This window comes from Vanessa tameamea, chromosome 4 (genome assembly GCF_037043105.1).
Source record: "Vanessa tameamea isolate UH-Manoa-2023 chromosome 4, ilVanTame1 primary haplotype, whole genome shotgun sequence".
NCBI lineage: Eukaryota > Metazoa > Arthropoda > Insecta > Lepidoptera > Nymphalidae > Vanessa > Vanessa tameamea.
Window position 1 is genome coordinate 9,038,297 of NC_087312.1, and position 18,175 is coordinate 9,056,471.

Genomic DNA, 18,175 nt, shown 5'->3' on the forward strand with positions numbered 1-18,175 from the left:
CTCATTTATTTGTACTTTCGTAGTAGTTCGTAGCAATTTCGTAGCGATAACATAAATATTTTATTTTATTCAAAATACGTAAATCTTGATGAATATTTATGTTTTTATAAAAAAAAGACACGCATTTGGTGCTTTTAATTACTTCCAACATTGATTTTTAATACGATTGCGGTAGTATTTTCTTCGATTTACACACTAAAAAAAACAATATCTTTGGCGACAATTTAGCATAACTTATAAATAATTTACTGTTTTTATCAAGAAAACACAGCTGTAAGAATATATATTAACATGCGTCATAAATAAAAATCGTCATTTATTCGGATCACGCACAGTACAACAACAAGGGAGAGTAGGATCGGCACGAAAACTGAAAGTTAGCAAGTTTTTCTGAAAATATCACAAACAGAATAGTTTTCTAGATTGTACTTATTATTTTTATACCGACAAATGCCTGGAGTGTTTATTAATTAATTTTTCTGGACAATTATCCGACCCGACACACGTGTCCCTATAAATATATAATTCAATACGAAACATTTTTTTGAAGCTCATTTAAAATAAAATGTATATTATTCTGTACAGGATAATACAGAGGATATTAGATAGGAGTGCTTGGTGTTAGTATTTGTTGATTTTCATAATCTATATCTACCTATAAAAGCGAAATACAACTCACTGATTAATCACGAAATCTCAGAAAATATAACACCTACTAACATCAAATTTGGGCAGGTAGGTTTGGACTTTACGAAATTCCACCTCTAAGGGGGTTGGGAGTTTGTGTTTTATAAATGTCAGTAGTACTATATATAATCGTATGTGATTGTTATAAGTATACAATTGATGAATTAGAGTTACTACTAAGTTTTTTGCCGGTTCTTGTTTAGAGAATATACATTTAAAATTCCAAACCAATAATAACATTAAATCATCTTCTAAAGTAATTATTAAGAAGTACTTTTAAGAGCCTTAGTTGAATAAAGTGTATTTTTGATTTTGAATTATTAAAGCCTGTTTTGGATTGATGATTGATTCTTCATTGTAATTACACTAACTTATTGCCAGTTGCCATTATACCACACTAATGCATACTCGTAGTATTGAAGATTGACGGTAGTATAAATTGATAAGTGAAGTTACCCTTTAATTTGCACAGAACTCTCTCTCCATTGATTCTCGTATATTCATTTTCTAAACGCACAAATATAAAATGCTGCTTTGAGCGTTATTCACTGATTTAATTTTAAAAAATTCTTGCACTTATTATATGTAATCTATTCTGTAAAAGCAATGTAGTGTTAATGATTTTTTATCTCAACAGACAATAAAAACAGAACATACATTTTTTATGTCTATTGGGAGTTTCGTGCAAAAAGGATCGATTATAAGTTCATCTCGCATTAAAATTGACTAATAGCTAGATTTCCTTAAGTAAATGTTATTAATAAAAACAATATAACAGTCTTGTGTAAACCGAGATGTCACAGTGGGTAGAAAACATTCGTAATTCGGAGTCTGGTGAGCACCACTAAGTTTTTATAAGTTTTATTTGGGGTCATAATTTATCTCATAGGTAGGTGAAGGAAAATATTGGCAGTAAAGCTGCATGTGACGGAAACTTTGCCAAACATATATCCACCAACCCACATTAGCGCGTAGTAGCCTAGTGGAACAAGATCTAATCTACCTCCTCAAGAGAAGAGGAAGCCCTTACGTCCTACACTTACCAGCTACTTACCCAGCAGTGTTAAATATAGTTAAAATTATGAATTTTATGTAAAATATGAAAATTTAAATTATATTTAATATATAAATTTAATAATTTCTCCTGTGGCTTCGAACGCGTTTAGGGGAAAGACAGGTTTAAGGTACCGCAGGTATGTTTCTTTACACCTGATAACGGGTATGCGAAAATTCTGATAATCGGAGTAGTTAAGATGCGAAAGTGTTACAAACAAACACACATTTGTAATATTAGTTAGGATAACGAATTAATTTCGAAGCTAAAAGCTTATTCTTTTCTTCTTCAAATAATAACAAAATTTCGGTCTGGATGGTTCTTTTTTGTAATAAATAAATATTTTAAAATTCAATAACTGCGTCGAATGCCTCAAACCACGCTTTCAAACTCGAACTACACATTCAAAGGGTATTGCAGTTTCCCAATAAGTGTTTTCCTAACGTAATATCGAGATTTTCTAACCAGTTTTGTTGAGAGCATTTGTATATATTTGTATATATATATACAGTATAGTATTAAAAGAAGGCGTTAATTCTTTAATATTCGTTCCTTAATCACGCAGTCAATATTTTTGGCATATAAGTATATACCCAGGGTTTGAACTACATATATATGTAGTTTACAGAAATTTATAAAGTTTGAATAAAAACTATGAAACTTAACTTTTGTAAGTAGTTAAACATAAGAGTCTCCTTTCGGTTTAGTATTTTAGTAAGTTTTTGTGCCAACCGATGTTTACAATCGACGGGTTGACCAAATCTGAACTCTAAATGAAATTTTACGTGGAATCTTATACTTGATTCATTGCATGCAATTGTTTTGTTAGCAAAATTACAAAGACAGTGTACCGTATCCGAAGTAAAATGTGGGTAAGTGCATGGTGAGTTACCAAAAAACTAATACTTAAGAAATTTGAAGGAATCAGTGTGGAATAATATTTCACAACGTGTTTAAACCCACAGAAGACCCCTCTCCCCTGCCTACAGCTATGGACGCAGCACCCCTTTATAATCAAAACTTCGCAAAATCCTTCCTAATTTCGCTTCTACACTACGTAATGAATGTTCTCCAAAATAATTCACGTCTTTATATATATTAATATTATAAAGAGTTTGTTGGTTGTTTATTTCAAAGATATAATATATAACCAGTCCAAATTGAAAACAAAACTCTGCGTTAAATAGCCCATTGACTAAAAAATGTGTTATATATAACATCACGCTATGATCCTGGATAAGGTTTAACGCGCGTTAAACCGTGTAAAGTAACTGCTCTGCACGGTTTATCAATACGTCCAGGCAGGATGTCATGGGTTGACTTCCTAAATATACCATCTATTCTGTATAACGGTTCTTGCCTGACTGTTTGTTTGTCTGTTCCACCGTTAAAGAACTGTTTGCACTTAGTTCAGTAAAAAAACGTTCGATGCACTGAGCTCTCTACGATGCCTTCAATCTGATATGCTAGTACCTTCCAAAAATATATCAGAAAATTATCATATTCTTTGTATTCCTGATTATTTCATTGGGATTATTTTTTGCAATATGACCAAGTCTTAGAATTTTGTCTAAAGCTCAAGTAGCTTCCTATATGCTGTCGCCGGAACTTGCGCATACTTTCTCGTCTGTAATATGTGTTATTCAAGCCCAATAAACCCAATTATTTGAAAGAAAATTTTAAGTATCTTGGGTATTCTTACATCTCCATATAGTCACAGAACTTCAAAAAATCAAATGCACAAAATAAAATTTTATAATCAGTCCTTCACGGTCCAGGCAATCAAATTCTGGATTGCTTTATCTGTTCATATAAAACGATGCAACGATCTATATCGTATTCAAAATTTATTCAATTTCAAAAATCACTTACTTAAACTGGAGACTATTATTATTATTATTATTTATTTTTAAAACACGTTTATGAAGGCTGCTCATAAATATTACACTAACAGGAATCGGGAATTCGAAAATTACCAGTTTTATGCCATTTTTATTGCATATTCTCATGTAAAATATTGACAATTCGATTTTTTTTTATAATTTTCGCGAATAATTATTTTTTAAGAGTTTTTGCAATTGGTCTACCTATCAAGACAAATAAAAGCGATCGTTCTCTGAAAAGGATAAAGATATTACGTAAAACGCCAACCTTGGCAAGTTTACTTTTCCGACTCTCGGAGCTGAAATTATATTGTAACTTTGTAAATTATGAACAGTCATAAAATATCCTTAATTATTTGTGGTACTTATGTTGATAAAATTATAATAATCATATATAAAAAAGGACTGTATGTACGCTGCATGTACGCTTATATTAGGCATGAAAGAATTCGTACATATTTTAGTACGTATATTTGTAGTCATTACAAATCGTTAATTAAACAGGAAAAAAATATAAGGTTAATGTTTTAACATTAAGTAAAAAGTGGTTTCATAAATCAGTCGAGAAATAAAGTAAGCTACGTTAAGCCAACGTTAACGAACGTCTTATTTACAGGAATTATGATTTAGAAAGGGCGCATTCTTAAAACAAAAGCGGTACTTCTCTTCAGCCTTGAAAAGGGAGACTCAAAGCTCTTCACAGGGTGCAGTTAAGAACTTAAACTTCGACATAGGTACAACTATAAACGGCTCGGTCTAAGTAATTAACTCTAACGACGACCGCAAGTCAGCAGCCTGTAATAAATGGAAGTTCTATTTGTAAAGATTTTAAGGGAAAAAATCTTAATTCCGTGAAATTTCTATATTAATTTTTTTGACTTTACAAACATTTGTACATCCTTTTTTAAAATATCATAAGGGATGGATGATATTTTGTGTTGGATATTTGACGTTAAATCTAGTGCCAGTTCCGTGGCCTTGGGCCAAGTTTTAATTAAAGTGAACTGATGGATTAATAGACAATCTTACGCCGCACAGCAGATCCACAATAGATCAATGTGATCGATGACAATAATCTTAAGAATCTTTGCTAAAACACGTATACCTTATAAACGGAGAGGTGTATGATTCAGTAGAACTGTCAATGTAATTAGGCATTACTCTTGATACTAAATTACAATAAGTTTTTAAGTTCTTGTTTTGTTGTTCTGAAAAGGACTCCAAAACGAGCGGCTAAGTTAGCTGCCTTAGAGGTAAATGAAGCAGTGATTTTTCTTACTCAGAAATGGATTGCAACTAGATAGTTTCATACCTAGATACGAGGCGTCGCTTATCATGCTGCTGCCACTAATTAGACCAATTAGGGGCGCTTACAGCAACGCATTATCGTGTAGTCCTATCTATTTCCTGTTTCGCACAAACAAAACTTGGGAATCTTATCATACTAGAAACCGCATAAGTTTTTGTAAATAGCTTTTTTATGGCGTTCCAGGTTTTTAAGTTTGCAGCAACGAAATTTCCTTTCATGTTCCCCCGTTAATGACCTGACTAATTATATATATATCATATGGTAGTCTTATCGAACTAGGTTTAGTGTCGTAAGTCAGGAAGATTTTTTATATGACACATCGGAGTAACACGTTTATGGTTTGCCACGTAAGACGTATTTTATATAATTATATAATGTATATTATATAATTGTGAGCAATATTATGTGAATAATTGTATTCATAATTGTATCACCAACAAATTTTCTGAATGTTTAAGTAACAATTTTTTTTTGACTCATTATCGGTTCTCAAAATCAAAGTTATGTTAAGTGAAAATTAGTTTGGAAACTATTACATAATAACAATTATATAATGTATATTATATAATTGTGAGCAATATTATGTGAATACAATTATCACCAACAAATTTTCTGAATGTTTAAGTAACAAATTATTTTGACTCATTATCGGTTCTCAAAATCAAAGTTATGTTAAGTGAAAATTAGTTTGGAAACTTATAAATATATAAAGTAACGTGCTAATATATTTCATCGTCTGTGTTTTAAATATATATGAGCGACGCTGAGTATACTTGTAAATCTCACATGACACTCACTCACAAATTACTATAATTACGATTGGAATATTATTTCTGCTATTCATATTTTACTTAATGTACCTACTATATTTATTTTATTATTTATTCAGCTCGGCTTACATAATTAAAGATTTGAAATATGTAATTTCATCGTCGTAAAAGAGTAACTACTGGGTTTCCCACCACCCACTTAGTATCTACATTACGAACCGATAGTAACGTTAAATTAATATTAATGTTTCATAATAACGATACAAAGAAGTATATTTTAAATAAGGATATACCCATAGCTCTATTATACATTACGACTTCTATGTCAATCGAGTAACACACAAAGTTTAGCATTTAAACAATTAGGAAAAAGAAAAATTCTTCCCACACACTCAATATTGCTCGTGAAACATTTGTAATTAATTTTTTTACGTTTATACGTACGTACACTTGCATTGTCATTATAATACCCACTATATTCCCATTTTCCTTATACATTTTCTCGGAAAATGTAAAGCTTTCTGTAGAATTCAAGACAATGGTTTTCGATTAATATGCTTAAGTGGAAGAAAGTCGCGAGTTCAGCATTTATATATGTAAAGTATTTGTAGCTTAAATATTAAGTTCCGTAGGTTGAACAATAATTAATTATTTTTAAATAGGATATCAGAATAAGAATTATCTGCTAATTCCTTTATTTAAATTTGCAATATAATATACATACATTTTAATTTAAATGTTATATATAGTACACATTAATCTTTCACGAAATATTTATTATGTTCTCCATTTTCAGACACCACGTGACCACGACAGGTACAGTACAAATCTATTCAAACGTCGGGTAAGATAATAAAAAGGGTTGATCGCGATTAAATCCCGGACACCTACGTATGTAATGTCTGATATTCACACAGCCAAATTTGATGTCTGATATTTTCACTGAGTAAAACAGTATTTCTATCATAGATCAATCACTGAACATCAAATATTTAAATGAAACAAAAATGTGAGTAGGTATATCCGTAACTTTAGAATGATTCATTTTATAATATTTTAACGAGTATTCCCCTTGTGAACCTCTTAATTCCCCAATGTTTTTTTTTTCAGAATAATTTATTTATTCATCCATCAAAGGATTCCCTTTGATTTCCTACTTTTATAAAATTATTACACTATATGTATATTTACAAAATCTTTATAATTCAAGAAAATGCGTTAAATCAATGCTTTATAAACTTCCTTTACGCATAATAATTACCCCAAGGGTTAGAATTTTGCCTCAGTCAGATCGATGTCGTATTTCCATTTATGCGACGCCCTACTTGAACACAGTTCGTCATTAATTTAGCGCCTCAGTACACCCAAATAAATTGATTGAACTGCTTCCGTATAGGAGTGTGTTGTTAATCTGTATAGCTCACTAGTATTTCAAAATTCTTTTTTTATATTTATTTATATTTGTCTTAGTTTAATTTATTATATACCTATGTATTTAAAGTAGCTATTTGAAAGTAACTCAACCATGTAACCATTCCACAATTCGCAATAATCTGCATCAGGCACGTGTGAGTTTTCATAAACATATGTACACAGTGTGATCATTTTCGGGAAAATACAATATTTGTAATAGAATTTAGTTTAATAATTACAAAATATTAATATCAAATTTAAACTGATAATCTTCAAAATATATATTTTTTTAATTATCAACACAATAATTACGAAATATTATTGAATTATTATTATTATATATATAAAAAAATAATGTACCCAAACGTATCCTCAGTATACGAATCAAACGAGGACATTCTATCCGTATACCGAGACTATACGACTATACCTACTATACGAGTTTTTTACAAATATTCCCTTTTTTGTAATCCAAAGAAACCACAGTGTTGTATTAATATTTTAATGTTTTGTTCTACGCCAATGTGTGATCACCGTATATCGCGTATTTGTCAATTTTATACGACTAGCTATTAATATGCCTAATATTATATCGAAATGAAAATATAGGTTATTAAAATTTAAATATAGGTAAGTCGCGCGCTCGTAATGACGAAAAGCATATCTTATCTATGGGTACATATTTAAGTAGATGATTTTCTTTGATTTATTTGAGTTAATCAAAAATTTAAACGATTGCTATAAACAGAAGTGAGTTAAAAATAGCACCTAAATATAATTGTTATTTTACAGTATTCATCCAATATATAACCACCATCGGCACAGTACGCAGATCCTTCCAAAAGGAACCGACAATCAAATCAGTAATTATTTATTTTTCTATAATAAATATTCATAGTCAACTATGTACAATTAAATTTAAATGTGCTGTGTGAAGGGAAACTATGAAACATGAACTAGACGTTACTTCAGCTACTAATACAATTTTACTATAGTGTTATTTATTAAAGAAAATTAACATTATTATAATAAATTTATTAACAAAAACTAGTATATTTATAAGTTTACCTTTATTTCTCGTTTCTACGTTTGTCGCTGACTATGAAAATATATATATTCTCGTGAATAAAAAAATAATATTGTTATAAACATATTGTGGCACACTTGTTTTATGAAGATCTGTCTCAATAAAAGAAGTAATTTCATTATAACTTGCTCATAATAAGCAATTCGTTAAAACTCAAAAGCAATGCTGTCTTTACAGTCGGTTTCAAAAGCAGAATTGCAATTAAAATGTTGTATTATATATTACATAAGGCAATACGATGCGGACATTTGAAATCAATCCCCTTCTATCCCTATTTTATTTAAATAACGGAAACGCCGTCTCCCCTACCCATTACATTATGCCTGGAATGTACGACATTACCTTATAAATAAAATAGTCGGGAGCGCCATACGTATGTTTTATTTGACTTATCAAAATTTTCCATTGTATCGGATTCGATTCTACAAATGGCAAATATTTTTTATAGGACAGCTCAAAGCGGATGTGGTGGTCTCGATGTTTTTGTGTCCTTAGTATTGTGTGTTTTCGGGCTCTCGAAATTCCTCGTGGAGCTTTCTATTTGAGTGTGAAACGTTGTTTTGACTACATTTATCTTCTCGTTAATAACGTGTATTATATGCGAGTCTTAATCGAGAAGGTAATTAAATGATAATACAGTTACTTACTTCATTGCTGTTCTATGAAGCCTTTACTAATAGAACTAAATAAACAGTATTTGAACATTGAGTTTTAAACCCCCGATGGTGCTTCTTATATAAATAATAATAACGTATATTTAATAATATATGACTTTGAAATGTTTGAAATAAAGTTAAGCTTGGCAAATTCGTTACATTAAAATAGATTTTTATCCGCAATAATTAAGTGCCTAATGTAAAAGTGTTATTACTATTTATTAGAATTAGAATGTACATGAAAATAGGTCAAAATTGAAGGAAATACTATCCAGTTACTGGTTTCCTTGACCTAGTTGTATCTCTTCCGCCGATAAAAATATGAATTGACTAACAAATAAGTCCTACATCATCATAATAGACTTTTTTCACGTAAGTAGGTACGTTAAGATTATATAGGCCTAAAGAACATTTCTATAATTAATTCGAGACGTACAAAGTAATCAATGTTTACTGATATCCCTTAATTAAAAATTACTTATAAAATTGTTTCATTTTTTATTCTTTAAGTTATATTATTCCGTATAGCTTTTAACAAGAATTTTATGTTAATAGCATCAGGCGCGTTACGAAACTTTACAAGGCAAGGAGTCCGAGCCGGGTGTAATATACATATTTTAACGTTAACGACATACCGTGTTATGGCGTAAAATAATAGCCTTATAGCTTTATTACACTTCGCTGATATGCTATGAAAGATGAAGAAAGAAATATACGTTACATAAATAACAAACATATCCGTATTTAATTTTACATAAAGCGCGAAAAGTAGCTGAAGTAAGAAATATTATTTCATTATCATTTTAATTATATTTTGTTCTTAAAATAGAATATGTTTCTTCAGAGCATACAATAAAATGAAATTATTGGGTTTGAATGTTGTTTGGATTCATTATTAGTTACTCTCTAAGACTATATATATATATATATATATATTACTGGTTAAGCTATCGTGTTATAGCTTACCTGCAATTCGTACACAGTCCTTATTTAACACACAAGGTACTTTTCGCGCAGTGTTGAAGATATAACGGTGCTACACCAGACGGCCGCATCGCGTAGCCATTGCGTCTATACTGACGCTTCCCCGCCCGCCGCACCGTAGCCATGGAGCTACGAAGCGCTACGCACAATATTCAAGCAAATACAATCCCATCACAAAAATTTAAATGTAAAATTATACCACGCAGTTCTTACACCGGAAGAAATTGCGAGATGTCTTGAAAGAGAAGTCAATTCAACAACTTTGGCATCGATTTTTTCCTAATAAGTAACCTACCAATATTTATCAAATCAAAATATACTTTATTCAAGTAGGCTTTTACAAGCACTTTTGAATCATTTACGTTATAATACATATACATTCACATTTTAATATGCCTTCTTTACCAATGTATTTTTACAAATGACTTGAATCTATGAAACGGCAAAGTTAAAAATTTGACCGTATGAAAATTAGACACATTTATTTCTTATATAAGTTGTGACTCATTTAAACCCTTCATTTAACTATGCGGTCCATATAAATATAATACGGCATATTATTATTCAATATTATATTTTATATAAACTGGATTTAGAACTAATGTAGTCGGTTTCTTTGCTAGTTATTATTTTTTTTTACATATTTTGTTTACTTTAATTACTTATCCTCATTTGGACGTATAATTAATATTTATTTTCACTAATTCAATTTATCACTATTTAAATAAATGATCGTTCTTCCAAGAAATCTATTTATTGTGACTTTACACAAATAAGTATGTGCATCATAGCTCTACATTATTTTTAATATTCATAATCTGTACAGTAATACGAGTATATGTGATAGATACATCATAGAAAGTATAGAATAGATAGAAAAATTCTAAGAAAAGAAGAAAAAACTCTTTATTTCACACAAAATACAAAAAAGGAAAGTTAAGCACGCAATAATTTATTAAATTATAGCTGACCAACAGCAGTCTTATTGCTATAAGCAATCTCTTACAGACAACGTTTCACGAAGAAAAATATCAGTAAGAAATCGGGACAGTTCAATTGCTATATGTGCTAAATATATACGTTATATTCTGCATTTGCATTGACCCAAAACCTTAAAATAGTAATTTTTGTGTGAAGTTTTTTTTTGGATTAGAACTAAAAAGCGTTTGGCGGCTTGTTATCTAAATACTATAAAAAAAATATAACTCTTGCAAATATAATATTACGTACTCAGTAATTTAACAAATTATAGACATCTAGGATTCCTATTAAGCCAGTTTCTATTTTTGGGATAAAGAAATGATCTTCTTTTCTGTGCACAAAGTTATTGTAACGGTGTCTTTTATCGACGATACTTTACTGCTTTCCAAAGATGTAAATAAAACAAGCTAATAACAGTGATACATGATTACAGTGACAACAAATAATTAAGTTTTAAATTGTACAAAATGCTTAGTATTGACCTTTACAAAGTAAAAATGCAAAATCGTAAATCAACTTAAGCAAATTATGTTAATGTTAAAAATTTCAGTATTTGTAGAATCAACATCATCAATCATATCGTCCTTAAATAAAAGACTCAGCTCCGCAGTATGCACTTAGACAAATGACTAATATGAATACTATTATAATAACCAAAATTACAATCGTAATACTTATTATATATTAATAGTTATTATAATGGATATTGTTAACTTTGCCGATTCATAAATTCAAATCGTTTGTTAAGAGGCCTTAAATAAAGTATTATATTATATTGGGTATTTATATTTCAACTATTTCGTTTTACTAAAAACAGCTGGTTTGCCTATTAATAATAATCATATTGTTGGAGAGACCCTTTCCGATGCTACCCACTTACGGTTGGTTCACAATAGATTTATAACAATATTATGTATATACACATTAATGTTGATTAGATGGATATGATACTGTTTGTGATAAAAAAAATTAAGCTTTTTAAATTATTGTTCTTATTGAAATAATAACAAGGAATATATAATGCTCATGATGCATTTTTAAACTTAGTAACACAAAGTAATAAAATTACCATGTGAGCAAATCAAACAAAGCAATTTCTTCCTTTCCAATGGAACGCATAACACGGCCTGATAAAAGCTTCAGTTCAGATGGAAACTCGAATAAGCAATGTCTAAGCCGCAGTAACGAGGGAGACCTTTATGAACGTAGATAATCTTGTGCTTGTGTACAGATCTTAATTTTAAGGTTTTATTCCAGCATCGGCACGGGCATCAGAATCAGTGACTTCAAATTAAATTTTATCAAGTTTTACAGTATAATACGGAGATTTATTTATATGAGATAACAAAAAAATAATATTAGTTAGGTTTTTTTATACTCTTAATTAAAGTGTTAAAGGTTTTTTATATATGATCCTGTGATTCTTTTGGTATTTCGATATGGATATATTGTATATTTAACTGTAGAATTAGAGATGTTATTCCATCATTTTAATATTTCTGGATTTGATGAAATTTCACTAATGACTCACTCGACCAAAACACCTTTAACTAGTAAGTAAAGTAAACTAAAGTAAAGTAACATCCTGTGGTGGGCTGAGACAGCAATTCGGTAAGATCGTACTGATCGAATTTCCGGCTTATTCGATCACTTTTTATGTGTTTCTGCATTGCCGATCTTACCTAATGCACTATTTTAATAAATGAAAACAAAATCTGTACCATCTATTTAAATTAGCAATACTATTTAGATTAAAACAAAAATAAATGAAAATAGTCATTCTAAATAAAATATCATGGCACTATTCAAAGACGTGACTTACTTGTTTTAAATCATATTTGTAGGTACTATACCGATTGAATTTTGAATGTTTTATTTTTACGATAAAGCTGTGAGTAATCTATAAGAGGATGAGGTGGGTACAGAGAATAAAATTAAAAGAGATGTAGATTCATAGACAATTTTTAACTTTATAAAATTCCAACACGATTCTCATTACATTAATTCTGTATAGAAATTAAAACCTTTTCTTCTTATTTACCCAATTTTTAATATTCCTTAAGTTTATATAAATTATGTTGAACAAGCAGTTGATACTTTTAAATCAAACCATAAATACTTTTTTATAACTTTTTATATTCTACAAGAAATAACACATGTTGATTGATAATATCCATCGGGTCCCGTAGATTTGCGTTGAGATAAATGTATGTTGTTCAGCTCTGTGGTGCCGAAATCGTAATCAGAAAACTTTGATAGTATTTGAGAACCGTCAAACGTTTCTCGTTTATTGCTTTGTTTTGAAATAGCTTCCTCATCCATACCTTTGTCTCTTCCTCTATATTTTGAATTCAATAATGTGACATGCAGTTTGACATGATCACGATCATATTCTTTATCCATGAAACCTGTTAAAATATTAAATTAATTCTTAAAATTTATCCGTTAAATCTATATTTAGATTTTTCGTTTTTTATTTACTAGTAATGTAAATGAATATTATTTGTGCAAGTTATAAATATTTCACATTATTATTTCAAGTTGCTTGCCATACAGGCTAGTGTTGATATGTCATGTGGTCATTACTGCTCAGAAATTAGCATTGAAAGAACCATTGCCATGCCTTACATCGCCAAAGCACCAGCAATCTTGTGAACTAAGATGTTATATCTCTCGTGCTTATAGTTACACTCGGTCATTCACCCTTGAAACTGGAATACAACCGTTGTTACTAAGTGTTATAAGTATTACTGTTTGAAGGTAGTTTATGTAATGTTAGTGAATGATAACTACCCAAACAGGATCGCACATAACACTACCACTAAATAAAAACTTAACACAAACTTTAATTGCTAGTGGTTTGAGAAGGTGACGCCAGTGGCTGACAATATTTCAGGTGACAAAGCCGAATGCTGTAAAACACCAATTATAATTGGTGATGTGTGTTGATAATTATCAACACCGAAAAAACATCGAAAACATAATGCTATATTGTTTAGTTTTTATATTGCCGACAAAAGTTCAACAATTGTATGTTTATTTTTTGTTGATGTTGCAGAACTGAACTTTTATCCAATATTATCTATCATGACCTATTCTTATAATTGGCACCAAATATACCGACAGTTGTAGTCTATTTATTCAATGTATTTAAATTTGACACATTAAAATCATAAAATATTAATTTTAAAATACCTGCTTTATAGAAATGTGATACAATAGAATCAACAATTCTCTGAACTAATCCCGAAGGAGCATTGACCTCTTCAACACAACCATATAAAACATTTATCTCCTTAGGGTCATCGTTCATATATGATAATCCTTTCAATCTTATTTGAAGAGGCTGATATTCACTGAGCAGTGGCCTATAAAATGGAAACATTCATAATAATGGTAAAAAACAATTCGTAATCAGACATACTATTTGATACCATTGCACAGTTTAGAACTTTTATTATGTCAGAGCAATATAGCAGAATTTTTTTTTTTGGTTTCGTACATTATACATTTTTCTCTGGCTTCTGTGAGTAATTTTGAGGCTGTCAGACGCTCCTCATTATCCATTAAGCACATAACACCAACAGTTAGATGTAGTTTCTCTCCTCTAATAAACAAAGATTCTTCTAAGCCTCTACTTACACAGTCACGAAGAACATGCTCCTGTGAAAGAATCATTTTCATTCAGATTGCATTATAGTCAAGGAGCTGGCAAGCCAAATTTATATATGATATGCTAATTACAGCAATCAAAAAGTCCAGATGACCCAATTTAACGCTGGACTGTCATTGAATAGTTAAGCAAACAATGCAGCGGAATAGTTAACCTAAACAAGTTGTTTTGTCATGAACTTTAATCGCTCATTTCAAGTAAATCAACTACAATAATGCTCGCCAATTGTAATTATTAATTACTATTTTTTTAACCAACTAAACAATTACCTTAAAGTTTTCAAACTGTTTAATAATATTTGGAAGATTCAAAGGAATTGATATAAAGTGTGTGGATCTTTGTTTCATTCGAGATGAAATAACAATTATATTTATTCTTCTTTTAGCTGCTTTAACATTCTGGAAAAAATATATATTTATTTAAGAAATTAGGTACATCAAAATAGCTTTTCTAAATGTTCAGAACAAATTCTAGAATAAATAATTAATGAAAATAATAATATTTAATGTTTTTTTTTTCTTTTGTTCTCTTTTTAATTTACTATTAAGTGAATTTCAAACATAGCCGACATGCAAACAATAATAAAGATGGCTTGTTTGTTAGTGTGACTTGATTGATGTGACGTGATTATATCTTGACATATAAAAAAAATCTAAGATCTAATTATTTTATCTAGCTTTGTTCCAAACTATTTCAATATAATTTTCAAATTGTTTTTCAATGTGAAACAAATTCATACAGAAACACTTGATCCATATATAGAAATATCCTTATTTTCTCCATGTCTCGGTATTTTAATATCAGTTCTTGTATCTCGGCCAATTCTGCTCACAGTAGCACCTTTTTTACCAATAATTGACCCTAAATAGTGCCTGAAAAATAATAATATCAAGTTAAAAAAGTCTTTCTCTTACTTATCTGTTAATAAAATAGTAACAAGATTATAGTAAGCATAAGGCATACATACTTAGAAACATGAAAACTGGTATAGTATCTACTGTTATCCACTTGTGTTATTTCAGCAAGATCATCATCATCATCATCTTCCTCATCATCAATCTCATTGTATGGCAATTCTGAAAATTTAATAAATGTAACTTCACGATCAGTTTGTTGATTTTTACACAAATAAATGTTTGAAATTGGTAGAATAAAATCATTGAAAAAATTGGACTACTTAAAACTTTCTTTAAAAAAGTATATATATAATTATTGAAACTTTTCATTAAAAAAAATGTAACTACCAGTTTCGTACAAATCTTGCTCTTGAAACGCTGTAACATTAGTTATGGGATCGTTTACTCTATAGCATCTTCCTTCGATCCAAATCAATTCGGGTCTCAGTATGTCATTCATTATTTTGTTTAAATTTAAAAACTCAGCACTATAATTTTAGCTATTCCTAAATATACATCTGAGTTTAGTGTAGAATATAATAACAAATATAAGCACTGGACAAATTTGGTTTATAGCAATAAACATAAAGACTAAACAAATAATATTATAATAATAATGTATTTTATTGTGACTGTGTATCAACTATCAAGAAGGTATATACTCAATATTCAATACCAACTATAAGTATACGAGTGTCAGTCGTCATATGTCAATGACTAATTAATGACATATCCAACTTGCCCACTTTTTGACAGATGGTGAACTAGTGATTGCGGCAACATAACATTTTGATAATCGATTTGATTTTTGCCACTAATTGATATGTAGTATCGATTAACAATTTTTGCCGTTAATTAAAAAAAAATCTTGTTACAATAAAAAAACTTCTTCGTTTTGTTGGCGATATCAGTGCATGATTTTATTATTATTAAAAAATTGCCGCTATATCGTATCAACTTGTTTGTCGTATAAATTATTTAGTTGAGTATACACTTAAATAAACTTATTACTAAAACGCGGCGTGAATAACATTAAATGAAAGTTTTAAAATGTCAAAATAAAAAGACTCCCTATCCGACAAAAAATCCGTGTCAACAAACTAAGAATATTAAATTAAGCTTATTTTCCTTAAAATCTACATTTAATTTATCTACTACTACTAAACTACTACTACTAAACTACTAAATTACTACTACTAATCTACTACGGTAATACAAACAATAAATATTTATTATAACGTTTAATTTTTGATACAAAAAAAAATACAAATTAAAACTATTAGCTCTTCAGTTGAGAAATTTAAAAAAAAAATTAATCTCCCCGGGAGGAGATCTCCAACTTAACACATCTTCCAGGCTTAATCAGGGCAGTTCACACCAACATACTTGACTTATATCGACACGATCCCACAGTTTCTCTAATCCATGCCGAGGACGGCCATCGAAATAATTTTAGTCGGTAGGAATCCCACATAACCCAGTTTCCCTCCTCCCCCAGGAGCCTTAACAAAAACAAATTGTTACCGGTTTGTTACCCGAACCATCCGAATACTTACTCTGTTCGACTGAACTGAACTGCAGACTGTTCACCTGACTTTAGTGTCGCTTTGCCATTCGTTGACATAACAATGTAAGGAGATGTTCACAACGCATTACCACTACTTTGTACTACAATACTCAAGAGCAAATCATTTGGTTTAAGGGCGAATTTATTATAATTTTCTTCTGTTCAGTGTAAAAAAATACATATTTCACGAGATTGATAAATTATGTCAGAATAAAAATTGAAATACATTAGAAATTTAATTAACATTGTTTATATACATATTAAGTTTTTTCAGTAATTGTTACCGAAAAAACTTTATATATACATATATGTATGTGTAGTGCTGTAAACACCTGTGATGTATCACACTGCATCGGTCCGTGTACTATATAATAAATGTACCATGAGTATTAATCTAGATCATAAAATAAAGTATATATTATCTTTTCTAGTAATAAAAATAAACTAAACATGCAAAGTACCCTCTGAATGTATAACGCCATACTCAGAGAACCTATATTATAGTTTATGTTTACAGTTTTTTTTTAATGTTATGATAATATTTTTATGTGATCAATTACGCACTAATCACGATGCATCCCTTCTTGCCTGCTTCCCATTAATCAGTGCGGGTCGAGAGGTTTATATTAAAATCGATTATAATAACTGCCTCTTGGAGTAATGGTTAGTTTATAAAGCTGTAGATACCTAGGTCATGGGCTCAAATCCCAGATGATGATGTAAGTGATGAAAGTTGTATTACCTTGGCCTTGTCGGATTCTTGTCCTATCGGGTTGTGATAATGAGGGAATAGAGATTGGGTTTGTTACAGTTATGCTTAATAATTTATAAAGCGCAGTTGGCTAGTTCTTGGAGATGTGTTTATAGATCAGTAGAGTAAGCAGCAGTATTCAGTCAAAATAATCTCGAAACACACAGCAGAACGTGGGCGTGAAATATCAGAATGCAATAAACGACATTAACCATAATAATTATATAATTTATAGGATACACGTATCAAAATAGCGTATCACTGTAAGTGGGTTGTCGACATTTCACATTGATTGATTTCATACCAAGTTACGGAAGACATGTTATTCTTCATTATACATACGGACATTAATACATTTTTAATCCAAACATTGGCTACAACTATGGAGGTATAGGTATTGACCTACATACCTATACAAAAATATAACTAACCAGTATTATGTACAATATTAGTTAACGCTACTA

General features: G+C 29.9%; 1 protein-coding gene across 1 annotated transcript; it reads right to left on the bottom strand.

Moving 5' to 3' along the window:
* Positions 1 to 12,940: 12,940 nt before the first annotated feature.
* On the bottom strand, positions 12,941 to 16,059 carry LOC113394535 (activating signal cointegrator 1 complex subunit 1). Its single transcript, XM_026631882.2, has 7 exons — positions 15,742 to 16,059; positions 15,465 to 15,573; positions 15,237 to 15,369; positions 14,767 to 14,895; positions 14,327 to 14,487; positions 14,020 to 14,192; positions 12,941 to 13,232 (listed from the first exon to the last, which is right to left on the bottom strand). Exons 1-7 carry the CDS (start codon positions 15,851 to 15,853, stop codon positions 12,958 to 12,960), a joined length of 1,092 nt encoding a protein of 363 aa, XP_026487667.2. The 5' UTR covers positions 15,854 to 16,059; the 3' UTR covers positions 12,941 to 12,957.
* Between the last annotated feature and the right edge of the window lie 2,116 nt (positions 16,060 to 18,175).